At 49.3% G+C, this 17369-nt stretch overlaps 2 protein-coding genes across 3 annotated transcripts in view; both read right to left on the reverse strand.

Annotated features, from left to right (window-relative positions):
- Positions 1–5201, reverse strand: part of VAC14 (VAC14 component of PIKFYVE complex) — a 209289-nt gene extending 204088 nt beyond the window's left edge. Inside the window, exons 1-2 of one of the 2 annotated variants that reach the window (XM_068260029.1) lie at positions 5063–5201; positions 2917–3067 (exon numbers count right to left, since the gene is read on the reverse strand). In XM_068260029.1, coding sequence (XP_068116130.1) covers positions 2917–3067; positions 5063–5166 — 255 coding nt within the window. In that variant the 5' untranslated portion in view covers positions 5167–5201. Of the gene's footprint in view, positions 1–2916; positions 3068–4720; positions 4790–5062 lie in introns of those variants that run through there. The other variant, XM_068260028.1, reaches the window with a different exon arrangement.
- A 7861-nt stretch (positions 5202–13062) lies between these two features.
- Positions 13063–17369, reverse strand: part of GOT2 (glutamic-oxaloacetic transaminase 2) — a 43144-nt gene continuing 38837 nt past the window's right edge. The window contains exon 10 of the mRNA XM_068260962.1: positions 13063–13562. Within this exon, the coding sequence (XP_068117063.1) occupies positions 13440–13562 (123 nt within the window). The 3' untranslated portion in view covers positions 13063–13439. The remainder of the gene's footprint in view (positions 13563–17369) is intronic.

The following is a 17369-nucleotide window of genomic DNA, read 5'->3' on the forward strand; positions in this document are numbered from 1 at the left end:
CCAGGACCTCCCTCGCCGCAGCTCTGCAGCTAGCCGTTCGCCGCAGGTCCGTCCCGGTCCCCGGCGATGACGTCAGAGCGACCCGGAGGTTGCTCTATACTGCGCCTGCGCGAGCGGCGCTATCACCGCCATGTGGGCCGGAGCGGACTGCGCAGAACTACAACCACCTGCGCAGTCTGCTCCGGTCCACGTGGCGGTGATTGACAGTGCCGCTCGTGCAGGCGCAGTATAGAGTGGCCTCCAGGTCGCTCTGACGTCATTGCCGGGGACCAGGTCGGAGCTCCGGCGAACAGCTGCGGGCAGGACTGCGGCGTGGGACGTCCTGGGAGCTTGGAGCTGGAGGAAGCCCCCGGTAAGTAGCGTTTATTTACTTTATTTATCCCGGATAACTCCTTTAAACAGATGGTTCTACTGTAAAGTCCAATCTACACGATACGATTCTATTTACGATTAGATTAAATCAAACATGTCCGATCGGGAATCAACTTGATGCAATTCTATTTGCCATTGTTTTGCAATTGCAAATCGAACTGAACAGAATCCCAATCTGACATGTCGGATTTAATTGAATCGTAAATAGAATGGTAATAGAATCGTACAAATAATCGTATCGTGTAGATTGGGCTTAACGCATGGATGCTGGGAAATGCAGCCTGGTATCTATTATTATCTCGTTTGACTAACCCGCCTAACAAGCTGAAACCAGTGTGGGGAGGAAGCAGCTGCACTGTGGTTACAATGATATACAGTCCATGACACAGGCATTCTTGTCCAGCACTCTGCCTCTAAATACTGTTTACTTTTCATCCTGATTGTGTACGTAGAATTTGCCTTTAGCAATCTGGGGGTTTAATGGGGGGTTTACTAAACTTACAAAAACTACTTTACCTTGAACACAAGGCTCAGGTCAGGGAAACATGAAGGTCTTTGTAAATGGATAAGACAAGTGAAAGGCAGAGCATGGAAAACATTCATGTAAGACAGGCAACAAGGTAAAGTGTACCAGAGCTGAAAAACTAAAAAGATTATACATACCCGGGGCTTCCTCCAGCCCCATCCGCTCCGATCGCTCCCACACCGCCGTCCTCCTCTGCCCGCAGCTTCGGTACCGGGTCCTGTAACTTCCGTCAGTCGGAGCCAGTCTAATGTAAGGGAAGTGAGCTGTTTGCGTATCTCTGCAGCAGCCACTGGAGAGATACGTAGAGGGCGCACTTCTCCTGCATAGCTGGCTGCTATGACGGCAGTGACGGGACCTGGTTCCCAAAGCTGCGAGCAGCAGAGGACAGCGGCGTGGGAGCGATCTGTGCAGATGAGGCTGGAGAAAGCCCCAGGTATGTATAAAATATTTTTAATTTTTCAGCTCTGAGTCCCTTTAAAAGAGTTATCCGGGCTAAATTAAGAAAATAAAGGCTACTTACCGGGAGCTTCCTCCAGCCCCAAGCTCCCAGGACCTCCCTCGCCACACCTCTGCGCGCAGCCGTTCGCCGGAGCTCCGTCCCGGTCCCCGGCGATGACGTCAGAGCGACCTGGAGGTCACCTTATACTGCGCCTGCGCGAGCGGCGCTGTCTATCACCACCACGTGGGCCGGAGTGGACTGCGCAGGTGGTAGTACTGCGCCTGCGCAGTCCGCTCCGGTCCACGTGGCGGTGATAGACAGCGCCGCTCGCGCAGGCGCAGTACAGAGCGACCTGGAGGTCGCTCTGACGTCATCGCCGAGGACCGGGACGGAGCTCCGGCGAACGGCTGAGCGCAGAGGTGCCGCGAGGGAGGTCCTGGGAGCTTGGGGCTGGAGGAAGCCCCCGGTAAGTAGCGTTTATTTTCTTTATTTAGCCCGGACAACTCCTTTAAACTGGACATATTTTGGTCAACGTAGCCAACAGATCGATCACTCTCAGATTATCTTATCGAATCTCTCCATCTGCTACATAGATTCTCTCAGCATTTTCCACTGGCCGTGATTTTGCCGTTTACCCGTCAGGAACTGAGCGCGATTGCGGGATGAATTACACAGCCTGACGTTTGCGTGCGGCGGGGGGGGGGGGGAAGAGACAAGTAGTATGAAATGAGCATTACATTCCTTACAAGTAAACCGCTGTGATACACTTTATGAAGCAGAATGTCGCCAGTGGAAAAGGACCCTCAATAGATTTCAGCATGAGATGGTTTGAAATCCGTGTGCACTCCCTGCAGGGTCTACTCGTCAGCAGAGCTTACACTCACATGTCCTCCAGCTCATGTCTTCTCCCAAACGCCAGGATTTGAGCGCTCGCTAGTGTACTTTAGGGGACCCAGCAGGAAACCTCATAGGGAAAGTCCACTAACTTGATTGGGTGTACTGCACCCTCCCAAACTGCTAGGTTTCCCTGAGGTTATAGTAAACACACAATTTGGCCAATCACAACGCTTTGTGCTATAAGAGTGTAACTGTGATTGGAGGACTGTTCCCTAAAGATCTCTCTTGGTCGATCTGCCCATACATTGTGTCATGTATGACTGAGGCTCATGTTAAACTCCAATAACTTATGCAAAAAATTCCCAGCCCCTAAAGTGCTATCCATAGATCCACAGAAGTCTCAGAGCTGAAGGAGAACCAACCAATATATGTTTAAAAACAAGGCTGCGTGGGGCGACAGCAGACAGGTATGTAAAGGCTTCTGGACACAGAGAAAGCGCTCTACGGCTTGCGTTACCTCCTCATCTCAGTAATGACATTAGGATAATAAGCATAACCACTTCCAATCTTCCACCCGCAGCAGGCTGGGCTGACTAGAAAGCCCACCACATGACCGGCGAATCAGACCCATCTCACCAGCTTACTGCAGTTATCACCTGTCTGACTGGAAAGCCCCCCCCCCCCCCCCCCCATGAGCAGTGAATCAGACCCATCTCACCAGCTTACTGCAGTGATCACCTACCTTGCCCAGTGCGATGGAGCATGCGGCTAAACCAATGAGGCCCCCCTTCCTGCTGTGCGGGTGCTGCGACAGCGCAAACTCCTGGGACAGGATCTGTATCACGTGCTTTATCTGTGCCGTATTACTCTGAGCAACAAACTCCCTCACCAACCTGCAGAGAGAAAGATTGTCAATTATACTGTACTATCGACAGGGTTAAAAGTCTGCATACATGCATTTGAGGCACCAGGAAATTTGGGCACAGGGTAAAGCCGAAAACCGGCACTCCTGCAAAGGTCCCGGTGGCATTAATTACTATTCCCCCTCCAGGTCAGCGTGGATAGTGTGGGCAAGACGTGGTTCAGCTTCCAGCTAATGCTGGCGGACGAATTACACAGTTATCCCTGTTTGGACTCAGTCTTTTGACAGCGCCCAAATCACTGACTGCAGTACAGCTATAGCCATAATTCACAGTTCGGCCTGTGGCTGCACCCAAATTTCCAGTGCTGTTATTGCCTGACTTGTAAGAGTCCACCCAGATCTGGTATTACATAAGCCTCTTCCTGGACACCAGCAGCTCCACCACAACCATCAGACCTCAGTCTGTTCTAGAATCAGAATAAACTGCTGCAAAATTCTGTTCTCTTTCATGCAGCACCAGGTTTTGGTGAAAGCAAGATTTGTATGTTTGTCTAATGGTGGCCATACATGGTATATTTTTTTTTTAAAAAATTTCATACAATCTTACCATTTCTATGTAATATAAGGGAACTGCCTAAATTATCATTTCAGTATATTCACTTAATTTACCCTTATACTACATAAAAATGGTAAGATTGTATGAAAAAATTGTACCATGTATGGCCACCATAATGTTTTGCTCATCACTGCTCTCCACCAACCAGATCCGCAGTCACACCAAACCTGCTACCCTCATGTCATGTGTCAGGGTGTATTGGGGGTCCCAAGTCATGTGTCAGGGGAAGGAGTATCACTATACATTAGGGTACCATGTTCCTCCTGTGAGGTACAGGACAGGTGTCGGGGGAGGTGTATGGGGGGGGGGGGGGCAGTTATAGGGTGGGAGGAGTTAGGGGGTCACTATACATTAGGGTACCATGTTCCTCCTGTCAGATGTAGGGCAGGCGGTGTGAGATGAGTTGGGGGGTCCCCGTGTTATATGTATTGGGGGTCACTATAGGGCAGGTGTATTGGGAGGGGGTCATGTGTCAGGTATATTGGGGGGTCAGGGGTGTGTGGGAGGAGTTAGGGGAGGAGTCAGGTATATTGGGGGTCAGCCATGTACAGGGCAGGTGTATTGGGAGGGGGTCACGTGTCAGGTATATTGGGGGGTCAGGGGTGTGTGGGAGGAGTTAGGGGAGGAGTCAGGTATATTGGGGGTCAGCCATGTACAGGGCAGGTGTATTGGGAGGGGGTCACGTGTCAGGTATATTGGGGGGTCAGGGGTGTGTGGGAGGAGTTAGGGGAGGAGTCAGGTATATTGGGGGTCAGGCATGTACAGGGCAGGAGGTGTGAGATGAGTTGGAGGGTCCCCGTGTCAGGTGTATTGGGGGTCACTATAGGGCAGGGGGTGTCAGGTATAGGGCAAGGGGTGAGACATGAGTTGGGGTGTCAGTTATAGGGGAGGCTGTGTGGGAGGAGCTGGGGTCAGGTATAGGGCAGGTGTATTGGGGGGTCAGGGGTGTGTGGGAGGAGTTAGGGGAGGAGTCAGGTGTATTGGGGGTCAGGTACAGGGCAGGAGGTGTGAGATGAGTTGGGGGGTCCCCGTGTCAGGTGTATTGGGGGGAGGAGCCAGGCATATTACTTCTCTATCTCCAGCGCGGCCACCTTCCTCTTCTCGTACATCTTGTCGGTCAGAGCTCGCACTATGCTGGGGGTCCCTGTGTCAGGTGTATTGGGGGGAGGTCACTGTAGGGCAGGTGTATTGGGGGAGTCAGGCATGTACAGGGCAGGTGGTGTGAGGTGTTTGGGGTCCCTGAGTCAGGTGTATTAGAGGGGTCAGGTATAGGGCAGGTATTGGGGGTCAGGGGTGTGTGGGAGGAGTTAGGGGAGGAGTCAGGTATATTGGGGGTCAGGTATAGGGCAGGAGGTGTGAGATGAGTTGGGGGTCCCCCGTGTCAGGTGTATTGGGGGGTCCCCCTCTTACTTCTCTATCTCCAGCGCGGCCACCTTCCTCTTCTCGTACATCTTGTCGGTCAGGGCTCGCACTATGTTGGGGGTCAGAGGCGCCAGATCCCGCTCCGCACTCATCTTCTCTCTCCGCCTGACTGTCACACGCTGCAGCCCCGCCCACCGCTCATGTGACTACCTCGGCTGGTCATGTGACCTCGCCTGCTTTCTCACGTGACCTCCCCCCTTACGCGAAGTCCTTCCCACTCTACCACACAAACCCCGCCTCTCCCGCGTGACTCGGCGCCTCGTGCTGCGCGCGCATGTGCACCTCATCATCTCTCCATCTCCTGCTGCTAATGGGGATGTTTGTTACTCGATCACACAGCAATGGCTGAGCGGATGACATGTGGCCACACACATAGTACATTACCTGGGATATCATATAGGATACATTTTATCTCCATCACCAAAATGTGGGCGGAGACAAATACACCTCACTGGGACACACCTCCCAACTTTTTGAAATAAGAAAGAGGGACACTTAAGCCACGCCCCTGCCACACCCATGACCACACTCTTAGTCACGCATACAATAAAGATTTTATAAGAAAAACTAGTGGACCTAAGCCTGTTTAAAAACGAGCTAGGTATTTATTGCGCATGTGCCCGCCACGAGCGCCCCCCGAGCCCCGTCCGCCGCACACGTCGCGCACGCCAGAGCACGTCGCGCACGCCCGCCCGTCCACCCGCTGCTTGGCCGTGCGGCTCACGTCACTCCCCCTCACCGTCTCTGCATCCCTGCACATGCACAGAACGCAGATAGGGCACTCACAGGGACACGGGAAGCAGAGACAGTAGGGTTTTATTCTACAGGATATGTTGTATTATAATGCAAACCACACTGGTCCTCTCTATCCTGGTTCATTTTCCTTCATATTAACATTTTACAATCAGTAATATATCAATTTATAGGATGGGAATAAAGTTTACAGTCAAACACACTTTTTAGTAGAGAAATATATATATTTACATAGAAAGAGAGACAAAGTCCTGAAAGAGGGACAAATGAGGAGGAAAGAGGGACAAATGAGGAGGAAAGAGGGACAGAGGGACCAAAGAGCAACTGTCCCTCCAAAAGAGGGACAGTTGGGAGCTATGCTGGGAAATGTAAACAGCAGCCATTCTTAGGCCTCTTGCACACTGCACGCGATTCCGATTCAGATTCCGCTTTTTAATCAGTTTTTACATCCGATTCAGATTCTGATTTGCAGTTTGCTCCTTGCACACTGTAAATCGGAATCTGAATCGGATGTAAAAACTGACTAAAAAGCGGAATCTGAATCGGAATCGGAATCGCGTGCAGTGTGCAAGAGGCCTTACACTGTTAATGGCAGGGTTCTCCAACTTTGCACAGCTGGTTACTGGGTAACTGATATTAAGGGTGGGTGGAGCCACTGATAAAAGTGGGTGGAGCCTACAATAGCCAATCAAAATTCACCTATTGATTTTCAAGGGGAATATTTACATTGCTGCTGCCTTTCTTGCACTGTTAATGGTACAAGCCTCAAACCTGGTACAGTTGGTCATTGGGTGACTGGGGTTCAAATTCAGAAAAGGTGGTGGAGCCACAAAACAGCCAATCGGATTTGTTTCATTTCAATGCAGATAGTTAATGCCAAAGACCGCAAAGCTCACAAACGTAGTAATTGACTAATTGTGTGTTAGGGTTAGAAAAAGTGGACAGAGCCAACACCAGCCAAATACATACCCGGGCAACACCGTGCCATCAGACAGGCCCGGCGGAAGCTCGGGTTTTTGCCCGGTAGGGCTCTTGCCCCCGGGGCCCCAGTGCAGAAAAGGAGGGGGCACAGCGCAGGAAGGGGGGAAGTGGGCACAGAGCAGCGGGGAGGGGGGGGGGGGGAAAGCCTCCACCCCACACTCACCTAGGCCCCCCTTCCGCGCTCTCCCCTCCAGAATTGCAGCCAGCCAGTGGCAGAAGCAGGGAATGGCTTACCGAGAGAGAGCGATAGCTCTGCGTGCCGCTGGTCTGTTCTTCTGCACTGACACTGTCCAATCACGCTCTCACTGTACTTCCTGCGAGAGCGTGATTGGACAGTGCAGTGCAGGAGATGGAGACTAGCAGCGGCACGCAGAGCTCTCTGATTCTCCTGGTGATTCCCGCTCGCTGCCGCGCTGGCTGGCTGCAATTTTGGAGGGGGGGGCGCTCCAGGTGAGGGGGGGCTCTGTTCCCACTGGCCACCCTTCCAGACTGATGGCACCATGCTGGTGACACTTAAAGACCTAGCTACCTATACTGGGGACACCTATAGACCTGCCTACCTAAACTGGGGACACCTATAGACCTGCCTACCTAAATTGGGGACACCTATAGACCTGCCTACCTAAATTGGGGACACCTATAGACCCGGCTACCTATACTGGGGACACTTACAGACCTGCCTACCTAAACTGGGGACACCTATAGACCTGGCTACCTATACTGGGGACACTTAGAGACCTGGCTACCTATACTGGGGACAATTAGAGACCTGCCCACCAGGCCCTCTCTTTTTTGGGGAATCTGCTGCCAATCTGATTGCATTTTGCCCCAAAGAAAGCCTAATTGGTGGCGGAAAAAACAAGATATAGATCAGTTCATTGTGATAAGTAGTGATAAAGTTATAGGCTAATGAATGGGAGGTGAACATTGCTTGGATGCATAAAGTGAAAACGACTGAATGCGAAGTGGTTAATGCAGCACGCTGAATGTGGACATCTGTCCTCAGAAGTGCTCACAATCTATTCCCTACCATAATCTAATGTCCTACCAAACTATCTATCTATATACACACACACAGATAGATAAAGCGCAATATTTCTAGAGTACATGCGTATTATGAGCCCAAAATGGGAGGGGGGGGGATTGGGGAGAACGGATCCGGGGGGGGGGCTAAAGATTTCCTGGTGGGCCCTTAGTGTCCCAGTCCGCCCCCACCCATCAGCTAGTATAGAATATGGAGGGAGGGATAGTGATGGGCGAACAGTGTTCGCCACTGTTCGGGTTCGCCCGGATTTTGGCCTGTTTGGGTTCGGTTCGGCACCCCCCCGAACACCTCATGGTGTTCGGGAGGGTGCTTGGGCACGCTGCCTGAACCCGAACAGGCCTTCTTTGTTCGGCCGAACACAGCCGTGTCCGGCCGAACATAGCCCCTATAGGGTACCAGCATAAAGGGAGAGCATGCCCCGAGCGCGGGGGGGGGGGGGGGGGAAATCGGAAATGCCCCCCACCCCTCCCCGCTAAGCTCTCCCTTCTGCTGGTACCCTATAATTAAATTTAAGTGCCCAAAAGTACCTGAGGAGGAGGAGGGCAGGAAGAGGGTAGCCGGAGTTCTTTGGCGCTAGTACCATCTGGTACTTCCGCCCTCTCTTGACGCACTTCCTGTTTACATTTGAAGTCGCGTCAAGAGTGCGCAGAAGTACCGCACGTACGAGGGTACATGTCATCATTCGGTAGCATTGCCCGGATGGGAGGAGCTCAGAGAAGCGGCTGCCAGGGTTGGAGGGGGTCACAGGAAATCCTGGTGGCCCTGTTCCTCATCCTCGCAGTGTGGAGGAGATAGAGAGGTGGTGGGTCGTTCCGATCTTTTCTGCATCACTGATGATTCTTTGCAGTTTATGTCAGTCACTAGCCGTTGCACCAGTGTACCAGACGCTGACTGAGGAGCAAAGTATAGACCTCCGTAGTGGCGGTGTAGAAGTTGGTCAGCAGCTCCCGAGGCATGCCAATTTTTTTTTTTTAAGTTGGCGCAGAAAAAATAGCCTCTACTGTGCCTTCTTCTGAATTTTGATGGTGTTTTGCCCCATCTTAGGTCAGTGAATAAGGTTGTGCCAAGGAACCGGACAGACGATGAGGTTGGTCTTCATGTACAAATTGCAGATTCTCTATCTCACTGTGGTAATCACGCTCTCCATTGCTCCATTGATGATCGTTGTTATTGGGAAATTTGAAGACCTTGACGGAGTCCGTGGAGGAAGTGTAGTTATTGGTGTACATGGATAACAGAAGCAGGGACAGTCCACACCCGTGAGATGCCCCTGTGTTGGTAGTTCTCATGCTGGAGAAGTAGTTACCGAGCTTGACCTATGCACGAAGTATGGGGTCAACATCCAGCTTTCAGGTTATCGACCATGGTGTCGGGGCATATCATGTAGAAGGCTGAGCTGAAGTCCAGGAACAGGATCCTGGCCTGTCAAGGTGCTCTATGATGTATGCCAGGCTGACATTTATGGCATCCTCTATGGACCCGTCGGCCCTGTATGCGAATTGAAGTGGGTCTAACAGTGCATCGGTGGTGTATTTGAGGTGAGCAAGGACTAACCGTTCTAGAACCTTCATTATGGTAGGTATTAAAGTCACAGGTCTGACGTTGTTGAGGTCTGTGCTGCCTGGCTTATTGTGGACCTCTTAAAACAGGAGGGGACTATACCTTCCGCTAGCGACTTCTTGAAAAGAGTGGTGAGCACCAGAGCCAACTGATCCACACAGGTTCTTGGGCAGTTTCATGACACACCATCCGGGCCTGAGGCTTTCCTGGGGTTGAGCTTGCGAAGAAGTCTGAGAACTTCTGCTTCCTGGACTGCAACCGATGCAGCAATGCCTCGGTCTCTCAGTGTGGAGTGTATCGTCATTATCACCGACCCCGTGGGCACCAGCTGCTTGGGCTGATGCTTATATTAGCAATGGTTTTTAATAATACAACACCACTAAGACACAGAATTTCAATGTAATGTTTTATTGATGCAGAACTATGAATTTTAATCATTGATGAAAATATGGACTTTTTACAACTTTACTGACCTCCACCCAGTCCTGAATTTTAATGAACTTGATATTATAGAATGATAGCAATAGAAATAGGACTTTTAATATATTTAAATATTGTAATGCTATATGAACTATACCATGGCCTGTGAGCAAACAGAACATACAGTGTAGTACTGCAGAAAGATGAAACAACTCAGCATTCTTTCTTTTGGGGGGGGGGAGGGGGGGGGGGGGGCAGACAACCTGCATTCGCTCCGTGCGGTAGAAAGATCTTTAGCCCAAAACAACCAGTGTAAATCACTCGGAAAAAACTGACATAAGCATTACACCTCAAGGTGAGCCGGGCACCTGCCGCTTTAAATGCTTTATTCTGCCTTCATGCCACATATAGAACATGCATATCTGTACATACAGTATGTTTGTTTTTTATTGGCACTTTTTGTATTGCCCTGAGGAAGCGGCCAACACCCACGAAACATTGTCTGTCTTATGTGCATGAATAAAAAGTATACCTACCTTTGTGGTTTGTCCATAAAGAGGTGAGATCTATACACTGCTAGATATACTAACCTGTTATTAGATTTATTAGGCGCCTCCACCACAGTATTTTGATAATGTAATGTTACTTGTGATTTTTTCAGATCACATGGCTGAAGTGATAACACAGAATAAGAGTAGCAAGCACTTCTCAAATAGCTGGGCTTAGAAAAGCTCCTATTGTGAACCAGCCCTGTGTGTCAGACATGGATCACGGTGAAATGGGGGCCGAGGGCAAGCAACACCTGGCTTTTTTGGTAAGATTTGTTAGGGCTACCATAAACCAGCCCCCTAGACTCGCTCCAGGTACTAGGCACCTGCCTATGTTGCCTTGTGGATGATCTGGCACGTAGCGGTCATGTGTGATCACTAGTGGCTGTCCTCTAATGCTCTCTTTCTGGAAAGTTTTATTGAAATGCCCTCATTTATTCACCTTTTAGCCTTCTCTACACAGGACAGAGGAGGCTACCGAGCAGTGTGTTTGCACAGCCATCTTTCCCAATCTGCCACCTGAAACAATCGTGCAATCCTCCTATTGGGTGATTGAAGTGTGTATGTAGCGTGCGGAAATCTCTGGACTTGGAACCCAGCATTAAGGTCACCTAAACTATTTTTTTTGTTCAAGAATTACAATCAATATTTATGAGGCCCTGTTCATAGTGCTCAGTTGCGTTACAGAATTCTGCACGTCAGCTCACTGCCCATACAATTCTGTAGAGCTGTTCACAGTGCTGCATGTCAGCTCACCACCCATGGGCCTGCTCACAGTGCTGCATGTCAGCTCACCACCCATGGGCCTGCTCACAGTGCTGCATGTCAGCTCACCACCCATGGGCCTGCTCACAGTGCTGCATGTCAGCTCACCACCCATGGGCCTGCTCACAGTACTGCATGTCAGCTCACCACCCATGGGCCTGCTCACAGTGCTGCATGTCAGCTCACCACCCATGGGCCTGCTCACAGCGCTGCATGTCAGCTCACCACCCATGGGCCTGCTCACAGTACTGCATGTCAGCTCACCACCCATGGGCCTGCTCACAGCGCTGCATGTCAGCTCACCACCCATGGGCCTGCTCACAGCGCTGCATGTCAGCTCACCACCCATGGGCCTGCTCACAGTGCTGCATGTCAGCTCACCACCCATGGGCCTGCTCACAGTGCTGCATGTCAGCTCACCACCCATGGGCCTGCTCACAGTGCTGCATGTCAGCTCATCACCCATGGGCCTGCTCACAGTGCTGCATGTCAGCTCACCACCCATGGGCCTGCTCACAGTGCTGCATGTCAGCTCACCACCCATGGGCCTGCTCACAGTGCTGCATGTCAGCTCAGTGCCCATACAATTCTGTAGAGCTGTTCTCAGTGCTGCATTGTGATTGCGTTATTCTAACTCGCTGCATGTAGGCTTCGAATAATGCTGGGCACACACACTATGAGATTTTCTTGACGATTTACTGTCAGATCAATTATTTCCAACTTGTCCAATTTGTTTTCCAATCCATCTCCCAGCATTTTCCAATCGATTTCTGTTAGCTTGAATAGGAAATCGACCGGAAAGCAATTTGGACACGTTGGAAATAATCGATCCGACAGTAAATTGGCCAGAAAATCTCACAGTGTGTCCCCAGCATAACAGGAACCCTGAGCAGTACCATGAAAAGTTAATCTGGACTTACCTGGGCTTCCTTCAGCCCCCCGGGCATCCTCTTCATCCCTTCCGTGGTCTCGCTGGCGGCTCCAGTAATCCGGAGACTTCGGCTGAAGTTCCGCGTGAATCATCACACCGGTTGCCGTAAGCATCATGCGCGGTTCAGTCTTTAGAGAACAGCGCATGCGCAGGACCCTTATACGCCAGATTACTGCAGTCGCCAGCGAGACCACGGAAGGGACCAGGAGGATGCCAGGGGACCTCGCGGGCTACAGGGGGGCTGGAGGAAGCCCTGATTTCTTTTATACAGCACTGCTTAGGGTCCCTTTAACCACTTGAGGACCACAGTGGTGAACCCCCCTAAAGACCAGGCACATTTTTACTAAAATGGTCACTGCAGCTTTAAAGCCAACCTGCACACGAGTGATTACCTCCCCCCTTCTCTCCCCACCAACAGAGCTCTCTTTTGGTGGAGTCTGATCGCCCCAAGTTGCTTTTTTTTTTGAATATTTAGATCTTCATTTTTATACTATTTTTAAACTATTTATTTATTTTTACAAATCCTTCCTTCCCCCCCCCCCCCCCCCGAGCGGGCCAATCCTGGCGATCGGCTGTCATAGGCTTCTGCCTATGAGAGCCGATCGCTCTCTTGTCCCTCTTGTGTGACACGGCTGTCCCCAGCACAGCACTGCTGCTGATCGCAGCGCTGTACTAACAGAAAAGATGGCGTTTCACCGTCTAACAGTCTCCCGAGCAGCGATCGCCACTCGGAGACTGAAGGCGGGGCGGAGCTCCGCCCCCCAAGCAGGAGATGCGCGCACACGATGTCCTGCAAACTGTAGCTCCAGGACTTGACGCCAATTGGTGTTAACACAAATGACCATAGAGTTCAACCAGACTTCGTGTAGGCCCACTACTAGTCCTCTTGGTGGTTTTGGCTCTAGAACAGGGTATCCAGCAGCTAAACCATAATACATTCATAGTAATAAGTCCCTGTATTGGTAAGAACACAGAACAAGGAAAGTGAATACTCCCAGATGGATTTTATTGAAAGCAGTACATTCAAAGCTGCCCCCCCCCCAAAGTCAGCACCTTGCACCTGCAGGGATGGGGAGGAGGTCAGGGACTAGGAGTTCAGAAATTATCTCAATTTATTGCCTCGAAGGTGAACAAAACTGCTTCCTAGGATCATCAACCCCAAGACTCTCAGGGCGAATACTGCAACACGGATCTACACAGACAGCACAGTGCATGAAAGGCCCAACACCGGGATCTGTAACAGTTCTAGGGGGGGGGGGGGGAACTCGGAGGAAGGTGCCAAATTGAGGGGTGAAGAGTTCTCCGCACTCTGGTCGGTGTGGGGGGGGAGGGGCTTATTGGAAAATTGCTCCTTCCTCCTGTTTATTTGGAGACCTGGTGGATGGCGTGAGCCAAATATCCAACATTTCCTGATGTGATGCCAGCAACGGAGATCCGGCCATCCTTTGTCAAGTAGATGGAGAACTCTTTATTCAGACGCTCCACCTAGAACAGAAAGAGATCAAGTCAGTGCGATACAAAGTGGGAAAAAACAAATACCCAAAAATACTACTCAAAATCTTACGCCTCGCGCACGCACAAGGACTGTCGCTCAGCACGGATCAGGATTCCATTCCTTGGGGGGGTGAAAGTTTGAGGCAAAGCCTGTACATACACATAACTGGCTTCCAACGCATCTGTTAGTCCCGGTTGACATTAGCGGTGAGCGGAACGTATACTGCACAAACGGTCCGGTGTTAACCAATGAATCCGTTTGTACGTATCCGTTATCCGTTCTGCTCACGGACAAAAAAAAAAATACTGCAGGACCTATTTTTCCCGACCGTTGTGCCCAGCGGAACGGAAGGTTTTGCAGCTGCATAGGAACTAATAGAAAACTGAAGAACTGACAGTTTTTATATGATCCTGATAGCTGGATACCTACGCCGGCCCAGCAAAAGAAACGCTAATGTGAGGCGGGCCTTACTTGTGAGGGGGTGGAGACATGTGGTGTATGACACAGATGGGAGGGGTGAGTGGGGAGGACAATACACTCACCTCAGGTGGTCTGTAATGGCAACGTTTAATCTAGTCAGGGGGTGGTCAGACTACGTCCCGCAGGCCACATCCAGCCCGCCAAGCCACTCAGTGTGCACTCTGCTTTCCCTGATCACACTCTCCTTCCCATTGCAGGGAGTGCACTTCATTAACTAAATAACCATTAAGGGTTTTTTTTCCCCCTTAAAGCGGACCCAAACTAAACATTTTAATTCAAAATATTTAGTTGCAGCACTCTGACACATACAAAGATAAATAAACACTCCTTCAAGCCTATGAGCATTTCAGTGCATGCTTTTCACCCTTCTCTTTCCATAACTATTATTATTTTTATTATTATTATTTAGTATTTATATAGCGCCGACATATTACGCAGCGCTGTACAGAGTATATAGTCTTGTCACTAACTGTCCCTCAGAGGGGCTCACAATCTAATCCCTACTATAGTCATATGTGTATGTATGTATTGTGTAGTGTATGTATTGTAGTCTAAGGCCAATTTTAGGGGGAAGCCAATTTACTTATCTGTATGTTTTTGGGATGTGGGAGGAAACCAGAGTGCTGGGGGAGAACATAAAAACTCCTTGCAGATAGTACCCTGGCTGGGATTCGAACCTGGGACCCAGAGCTGCAAGGCAAGAGCGCTAACTACTATACCACCATGCTGGGTTATACAGGTGGCAGCCATTACTTCTGAGCTTAGTAGGAGGTTTTAGATCATGGGTGTGTTTGTCATCAGCTACCCTCCCTCACAGGGGCGTCGTCTATGTGAAATCTCACACAAGCTGAGATCACCTCCCCTGTGACATCATCAGGAGCAGCCTGTGTTTTGTTTTTTATCTCCTCCACCAGTCTGCCGGATTCTGTCCCGGCAATATGAAAGGAGGGGAGGGGTTCCGACAATAAATGTAAAATATTTTAGATTTGTCATCATGCAGCTGAAAAAGGCTGCTATTATAATTTAGAAAATCGATATTTCTGAAATCTTGTATTTTTAATTTGGGTCCACTTTAAAGGACAACTGTAACAAAAGGATATACCAGCCTGGATCCAGCGATCGCGCGACCCCCCTGCACAGCTCCGGTCTCTCTAGGGGGAGGATCGGGTTTGTGCATGACGTCAACGTCATGTGCGATCCTACCCATAGTGAAGACCGGAGCTGTGCAGGGAGGCTGCGCCGATCGCAGGATCCAGGCTGGGTAATGTATACACTGGCTGGATCAGGGGGTGCCGGACACCTTTACTAACTAGCCTAGTGCCAGCTACAGGTTTTACAGCTATGTGAGAACATTATTTTATTATGGGGGCAAAAAGTAGCAAAACCTCCTGAGCGGCGTAACGTTTAGGAGGTTACCGGAAAAATGATCCATTATTTCAAATACATGCTACTGTAATTAAAACCCACATATTTTATTTCCCAAATTGTCTTGGATATTACACTGTTTAAATGATATCCCTATCACAATATAAAGGCAACAATATTATTTGGAAATAAAGGTGTATTTTTTCAGTTTAGCAGCTGCCACCAATTACAAGCCCTTATTTGCAAAAATAACAGTAATATACCCTCGTGACTAAAGTTACCTTAGGGATTCAACTTTTTCTATGTATATGTAAAGGTTTTATTTTGGCAACTATGGGAGAGGAATTTAGGGGTCAATTTTAATGGTAGATTTTTTTTTTAATAAAATAAAGTATGTAGCTGTAATTTTACCATCTGGTCACTAGATGTCCCCCTCATTGGCCTCAATTCACTGAGCTTTATCAAACACTTTACCGAACGTTTGATAATTTACCTCATGAGTAAAACCTCATTTTGATTTCACTACAGTGTTATAGGATTATTGAACGTTTTATCGATAAAACGTTCAATAATCCTATAACACTGTAGTGAATTAAAAATGAGATTTTACCCATGAGGTAAATTGTCAAACGTTCGGTAAAGTGTTTGATAAAGCTCAGTGAATTGAGGCCAATAATTATCTTCCTGTGCATACGGTTAGTACGCTAACAGGAAGTAAAAAAAGTAACACCTACACGCATTATCAATGGTCATTGATCACAGGCACTTAGATGGGTGAAGGGGAACTGCGACTATCTACACCCTGGGACTTCAGATGGTCCTGCGGGACATAACTAGTTAGTGCACCGTATGCAGCATATCTAATAATAGTCGCTTTGCATGCGATGAAGGAGGCGTTCCGATGGCCCAGCGCATGCGTAGTAGTGTGAGACTTGGCTGACTCGCCGCCACCATCGGGGCCTATTACAGACAACCTAACATCAGTAAAGAAGGAAAGGAGAAAGCATGAGGACTCCTGCCCACACATGCCTGTAGCCTGTAGTTCACCTTGGATATCCTATCTGTGCAATAAAGTTGTCATTACACTAAATGGTGCTTCATACCAGAAGCGCAGGTGTTTTAACAGGTTAAACTAGGCCCATTTCACACTGCAAGAGCTTTTTCTGAGCGCTTTGTGATGTGAAAAAAACTCTTGCTAATGCAATGCTATGGATGTGATCACACTTAAGAGATGTGACTTTATAACAATCCCCCACAGCATTGCATTAGCAAGAGCTTTACGTATCACTAGCGATAAAGCTCCAGCAGAGTGAACCAGGCCCAAGAATGCTTTTTTGATACTCAGCTATACGTTTTTCTTCTATGTATATAAAGTGGTCATGTTGGTCAGTACGCTGTGCATTATAACAGAATATTGTTAGTGGAAAAAAACATTCTGATATTACGCACTGTACTTACTAACATGACCCCTTTATTGCGCACACACGTGAAAGACAAATCTCGCTGAGCGTGGTAATTTTCTTCACTTTAGCCCACATGCCGTCTGAGGGGTCTGTCTGCTGTTCCTGGGCCTGTGTTTGGTGCTGCCGTGTGTAACATTGTCCAATCACCTGCAGGGTCACTTCTCGGGCCCACTGCCTTTGCGTTACACTATTATATTTAGCTCCACCCACATCCTGTAATGGCCACACCCATTTCTGGCCCCTTGGTCAAACTTGAGAACACAACACAAAAAAAACAAGAGATTTTCTCTTTTGACAGGATGCCAATGTACATGCTTGACAACAGGGAAAAAAAAATACATACATAATAGTAAGCATGACATTTAAATGTTAACCACTTCTGGTTGTTGGACACGAGTCTCACGTCCAAACTAGCTGCTCTACGGGCTCCTGGACACGAGACTCACGTCCAGCACTACAAGCAGCCGCGATCGTGTACGACGGCCATAC

Source organism: Hyperolius riggenbachi, chromosome 11, assembly GCF_040937935.1.
Source record: "Hyperolius riggenbachi isolate aHypRig1 chromosome 11, aHypRig1.pri, whole genome shotgun sequence".
Taxonomy (NCBI): Eukaryota; Metazoa; Chordata; class Amphibia; order Anura; family Hyperoliidae; genus Hyperolius; species Hyperolius riggenbachi.